The sequence below is a fragment of the Stomoxys calcitrans genome, chromosome 1, assembly GCF_963082655.1.
Source record: "Stomoxys calcitrans chromosome 1, idStoCalc2.1, whole genome shotgun sequence".
Taxonomy (NCBI): domain Eukaryota; kingdom Metazoa; phylum Arthropoda; class Insecta; order Diptera; family Muscidae; genus Stomoxys; species Stomoxys calcitrans.
In genome coordinates, this window is record NC_081552.1 from 68,738,737 (window position 1) to 68,745,863 (window position 7,127).

At 40.8% G+C, this 7,127-nt stretch overlaps 1 protein-coding gene across 1 annotated transcript; it reads left to right on the forward strand.

Moving 5' to 3' along the window:
• Positions 1-1,514: 1,514 nt before the first annotated feature.
• Positions 1,515-3,288, forward strand: LOC106094347 (uncharacterized). Its single transcript, XM_013261557.2, has one exon. It carries the CDS (start codon positions 1,594-1,596, stop codon positions 3,286-3,288), a length of 1,695 nt encoding a protein of 564 aa, XP_013117011.2. The 5' UTR covers positions 1,515-1,593.
• The last annotated feature ends 3,839 nt before the right edge of the window (positions 3,289-7,127 follow it).

The following is a 7,127-nucleotide window of genomic DNA, read 5'->3' on the forward strand; positions in this document are numbered from 1 at the left end:
TCATAATGCCAAATTTCTTTCCGTCTTCTTTTTTAATGGGCGTTTTTGCTGGTCACAACGCTCAAAGAAAAAAATGGGCGTTACGACTTCTTCTTAAGCGGGTTTAATTTATTTATTTTGGATACTATTCCATAAACGCCCTATTTTATTTAGGGCTTTATAACAGCGGTATGGAACACCCAAAATTGATTTTGGGCCTTATGACAGTTGGATGTTATAAGAGGTCGCCGCCCCAACCGTATGAGTTATGTGGGATTGCTTCAAGAGCAGTTTGCTTCAAGATCCGATGCCTGCTTCCAGCCGCCCCTAACCTGAGAACAGACGCTGATGTTGGCCATTGGTTATTTAAAGGCGACAATAACTTACCTTGTCATTTCGAATATCATTGGCACTCAGTATTGAATTAAGAGCCAGTGCCATCTGACCCATCAACTAGACTCTCCTCTCAAAATCTCTGACTGCCGCGATTGCAGCTACTCCGCATAAGTACGAAGCTTTCCACCATCCGCAAGCTGTGGATGCACCTGGTAGCTTTCTTCTAAGCTTCCCGTGATAACGATGAACACCAAACAAGCCGGACCTCAAAGTTCCAGCCAGTGTGGAGCTCACAGTTATCCCGTGTCAATTTTAAGCGGCAACAAATAGACGGGCACACGGCAAGCTCCCTAATAAGCATTTTGCTCCATGTAAATGCGTTTTTTGGGTGAATAAAACAGACCAATTGATTTCTTGGTTCGTAAACCTTTTTCTCTAGCTTTAAGATCTATAGCCACAAGTATTCCTTTCCCTAAGAGCTCAGTCGAACATTTCACTATCTCTTCTAAAGAAATGTTCATGTTTTGCAATGAAACGAAATAGCAAATTTTGGTAATATGTAGCTAGGCGTGAGTAAGTAACCCTCTCATAAATTTCTAATTATAGTATAACTAAAAAATGGCCGCATCATTCGGAAGATGTATCTATTGCTAACTGCACCCACTTCTCTTATCACTGTCTCCAAATTGACAAAGTTATGTCCACCCAAAAAAACGAATGAAGATAATATTTGACTTGTTTTAAAACACCCTACAGCTACCAAACATAAAAATAAATAAATTTTTGCAAAAATCTTTAGTAAAAATTTATCTTGACTTTGAATTTACTAAACAATTCTAATTTTTCCTCGAAATTTGTTTTGAAAGGCATTTTGTTATCGCTTGTCTCATTATACATCAATTCATACAATTTCAGAGATGAATCTTCCATTAAAAAAAATCGACATATTGCGCCCTCACACCATATCTAACAACATTTGCGGGAACGCTTTTTGAAATCCAAAAATTTTAAGTCGATTATTTTTCAAGGTATTTTCTAGGCGACCTTACCCCCATGCTATAATCTTTCCAAATTTATTGAGGGGGAAAAAAATGAATACTGCCTTAATGGACAAATCATTTCGTTTTCCGTTTGAAACCACACCCTATGTTCTGAGCAATTAAAAATTTCTATATAAAATAACGTTGAAATTGGTAAATTTTGTAGTCTTCAATTATTGGTTTCCCAGAATAAGATCTACGAACCTTAAGAAAAACAAAAAACATAAAGAGAAGTAAAATGAAAATATTTTTGCTAACCATACTTATGGCCCTAAGTGGCCTAAGTCAGTCGAATCAAGATGTAAGTCCTAATACGGAATTTCAACGTTTGATTGATGCTACGGCCAATTCTGATCCTGAAAATATAATGCGCCGCCTTTATGGTATTTATCTGCTGCCCCATCCTCAATCATGCCAAGCCTACTACTTACGCATCCACGGTCAAATGCATTTGATGAAGTGCGGCCCCGATACCATGTGGAACTACAAAACTCAACAATGTGAAATAGCCAACCGTGCCGAATGCTATGTCAAGTCTCCCCAAGATGAGAATAATATTGCCAGGTTCAGCAATGAATGCTGTCAGCCCTTGTCCACCACGACAATAGGGGATTGGACCACCAACGATTTCCATCCAACAGGTTCTTATCATACAGCAACGACAGGCGATGACTGGCAAACAACAGAATTCCATCCCACAGGTTCTTATCATACAGCAACAACGGATGATAGTTGGCATACTACAACTTTCCATCCTACTGGATCCGGGCATACGGCTTCAAACACCGCCACAACAGAAGAAATTGGATTTTCCACTACTAGTGGAACAACAACGGATGATAGTTGGCATACAACAACTTTCCATCCTACTGGCTCCGGGCATACGGCTTCAAACACCGCCTCAACAGAAGAAATTGGATTTTCCACTACTAGTGGAATAACAACTACAGGAACCACAGGAACATGGTCAACCACTACGGAAACCACAACATGGCCAACTACCACAGGTACAACAACATGGTCGACTACCACAGGAACATCAACTTGGTCGACTACCACAGGAACTTCAACCTGGCCTACCACCACAGGAACTTCAACCTGGCCTACCACCACAGGAACTTCAACCTGGCCTACCACCACAGGAACATCGACTTGGCCATCTACAACAGAAACATCAGCCTGGCCGACCACCACAGGAACATCAACATGGCCGACTACTACAGGAACACCAACCTGGCCGACTACCACAGGAACATCAACTTGGCCAACGACTACAGGAACTTCAACCTGGCCTACCACCACAGGAACTTCAACCTGGCCTACCACCACAGGAACATCGACCTGGCCGACTACCACAGGAACTTCAACTTGGCCTACCACCACAGGAACATCAACCTGGCCGACTACTACAGGAACATCAACCTGGCCGACTACCACAGGAACATCAACTTGGCCCACGACTACAGGAACTTCAACCTGGCCTACCACCACAGGAACTTCAACCTGGCCTACCACCACAGGAACATCGACCTGGCCGACTACCACAGGAACATCAACATGGCCTACTACCACAGGAACATCAACATGGCCCATTACCACAGGAACATCAACCTGGCCGACCACCACAGGAACATCAACATGGCCGACCACCACAGGAACATCAACCTGGCCGACCACCACAGGAACATCAACATGGCCAACCACCACAGGAACTTCAACTTGGACCACCACTACAGAGCCCAACAAAAAACCCAAACCTTTAGTGAAATGTCCTAGAGATAAGCTAAGCTATTTGGCCCATCCCCAGGATTGCAATAAATATTTTATTTGTATTATGGGTAATCCCATAATGACATCGTGTCCTGAGGGACTAAATTGGGATGTCAAGAAGAAAACATGCAATTATCCCCAATTTGCTCAATGCTTTGCTTAAAAATCAAATATAAAAGGAATGAAATTTATTAAAAAAAATAATCAGGCCTAATCCAGTTTTCGAAAACGAAAAACGAAAGATTTTCTAGGGCTTATATCTGCAAACGTTGTCATACCTATGTTGGAATGCACACCTCAAGTGGTATCAAACCATAAAAGTTGAAAACTTAGAAATTAGAGTCTAAAAATATATATTCTTAATCGCCATGACATTTTAAGGGGATCTAGCCATGTCCGTCCGTCTGTCTGTCGAAAGCACGCTAACGTTCCAAGCAATAAAGCTAACCGCTTAAAATTTTCCACAAATACTTCTTATTAGTGTAAGTCGCTTAGGATTGTAAATAGGTCAAATCGGTCCATAACTTGTTATAGCTGCCGTATATACCGATCTTGGATCTTGACTTCTTGAGCCAATAGAGGGCACAATACTCATCCGATTTGGCTGAAATTTTTGAATGAAATTGTTCCAACAACTGTGCCTAATATGGATCAAATTGGTCTATAATCTGATATAGCTACCATATAAACCGATCTTGGATCTTGACTTCTTGAACCACTGGAGGGCGCAGTTCTTACCCGATTTGTCTGAAATTTAGCATGAAGTATTTTGTTATGACTTCCAACAACTGCGATAAATATGGTTCAAATTGATACATATCCTGATATAGCTGCCATTTACACCTATCAGGAATCTTGACTTCTAAAGCCTTTAGAGGGCGCAATTCTTATCCGATTTGGCTGACATTTTGAACAACGGCCTTCAACATACATGTCCAATATAGTCTTAATCGATCTATAGCCCGATACAGCTCCATATAAACCGATCTCCCGAATATGCTTCTTGAGCCCCTACAAGGCGCAATTCTTGTCCGAATGGACTGAAGTGTTGCCCAATGGCTTCTACTATGGTCTTCAACATTCAGCTAACTTATGGTCCGAATCGGATTATAACTTGATATATCTCCAATATCATAACAATACTTTTCCATTACTCCTTGTTTGCCTAAAAAGAGATACCGCGCAAAGAACTCGACAAATGCGATCCTTGGTGGAGGGTATATAAGATTAGGCCTGGCCGAATTTAGCTCGATCTTACTTGATTTTCTCCTGGTCGGTTGGTAGGCTTACCTCAATTTTTGGTAGGTTTTTAAAACTTATTAATACCAAGTTAATTACTGAAAAAATAGCAAAACTAATTCAGTTGTAGTCGTTTCTGCGTAATCTTTAAGAATGCAGAAAAAACAAGTAAAAGCATTTTTCGAGTTCTTTTCCCGGCATCTCTTCTTAGGCAAAACAAGTATAAGCGTGCTAAGTTCGGCCGGGCCGAATCTTATATACCCTCCACCATGGATCGCATTTGTCGAGTTATTTTCCCGGCATCTCTTCTTAGGCAAAAAAGGATATAAGAAAAGAGTTGCTCTGCTATTAAAACGATATCAAGATATGGTCCGGTTCGGACCACAATTAAATTATATGTTGGAGACCTGTGTAAAATTTCAGCCAATTCGTATAAGAATTGCGCCCATTGGGGCTCACGAAGTAAACTAAAGAGAACGATTTATATGGGATCTGTATCGGGCTATAGACCGATTCAGACCATAATAAACACGTTTTTTGATGGTCATGAGAGGATCCGTCGTACAAAATTTCAGGCATATCGGATAATAATTGCGACCTCTAGGGGTCAAGAAGTCAAGATCCCAGATCGGTTTATATGGCAGCTATATCAGGATATGAACCGATTTTAACCTTATTTGACACAGTTGTTGAAAGTAAAAATAAAATACGTCATGCAAAATTTCAGCCAAATCGGATAGGAATTACGCCCTCTAGAAGCTCAAGAAATCAAATCCCCAGATCTGTTTATATGACAGCTATATCAGGTTATGGACCGATTTCAACCATACTTGGCACAGTTGTTGGATATCATAACGAAATACTTCGTGCAAAAATTCATTCAAATCGGATAAGAATTGTGCCCTCTAGAGGCTCAAGAAGTCAAGACCCAAGGTCGGTTTATATGGCAGCTATATCAGGTTATGGACCGACTTGAACCAAACTTGGCACAGTTGTTGGATACCATATCAAAACACGTCGTGCAAAATTCCATTCGATTCGGATAAGAATTGCGCACGCTAGAGGCTCAAGAAGTCAAGACCCAAGATCGGTTTATATGGCAGCTATATCAGGTTATAGACCGATTTGAAGCATACTTGGCACAGTTGTTGGATATCATAGCAAAACACGTCGTGCAAAATTTCATTCCAATCGGATAAGAATTGCGCACTCTAGAGGCTCAAGAATTCAAGACCCAAGATCGGTTTATATGGCAGCTATATCAAAACATGGACCGATATGGCCCATTTACAATACCAACCGACTTACACTAATAAGAAGTATTTGTGCAAAATTTCAAGCGGCTAGCTTTACTCCTTCGGAAGTTAGCGTGTTTTCGACAGACAGACGGACGGACGGACATACGGACGGACATGGCTAGATCGACATAAAATGTCGCGACGATCAAGAATATATATACTTTATGGGGTCTCAGACGAATATTTCGAGTAGTTACAAACAGAATGACGAAATTAGTATACCCCCCATCCTATGGTGGAGGGTATAAAAAGGATAAAAGAAAAGATTTGCTCTGCTATTAAAGCGATATCAATATATGGTCCGGTTCGGACCACAATTAAATTATATGTTGGAGACCTGTGTAAAATGTCAGTCAATTCGAATAAGAATGGCGCCCTTTGGGGGCTCAAGAAGTAAAATAGGGAGATCAATTTATATGTATCAGACTATCAGAACATAATAAACACGTATGTTGATGGTCATGAGAGGATCCGTCGTACAAAATTTCAGGCAAATCAGATAATAATTGCGAACTCTAGAGGCTCAAGAAGTCAAGATCCCAGATCGGATTATATGGCAGCTGTATCAGGTTGTGAACCGATTTGAACCTTATTTGGCACAGTTGTTGAAAGTCCTAATTAAATACGTCATGCAAATTTTCAGCCAAATCGGGTCGGATTCAAGATCGGTTTATATGGCAGCTATATCAGGTTATTGACCGATTTAAACCACACTTAGCACAGTTGTTGGAAGTCATAGCGGAACACTTCGTGCAAAATTTCATTCCAATCGGATAAGAATTGTGCCCTCGAGAGGCTCAAGAAGTCAAGACCCAAGATCGGTTTATATGGCAGCCGATATGGCTGATTTACAATCCCAACCGACCTACACTAATAAGAAGTATTTGTGCAAAGTTTCAAGCGGCTAGCTTTACTCCTTCGAAAAGTAGCGTGCTTTCGATAGACAGACGGACGAACATGGCTAGATCGACATAAAATAAAGGGTGATTTTTTTGAGGTTAGGATTTTCATGCATTAGTATTTGACAGATCACGTGGGATTTCAGACATGGTGTCAAAGAGAAAGATGCTCAGTATGCTTTGACATTTCATCATGAATAGACTTACTAACGAGCAACGCTTGCAAATCATTGAATTTTATTACCAAAATCAGTGTTCGGTTCGAAATGTGTTCATTCACCGTTCAGCGATGAGGCTCATTTCTGGTTGAATGGCTACGTAAATAAGCAAAATTGCCGCATTTGGAGTGAAGAGCAACCAGAAGCCGTTCAAGAACTGCCCATGCATCCCGAAAAATGCACTGTTTGGTGTGGTTTGTACGCTGGTGGAATCATTGGACCGTATTTTTTCAAAGATGCTGTTGGACGCAACGTTGCGGTGAATGAACACATTTCAAACCGAACACTGATTTTGGTAATAAAATTCAATGATTTGCAAGCTTTGCTCGTTAGTAAGTCTATTCATGA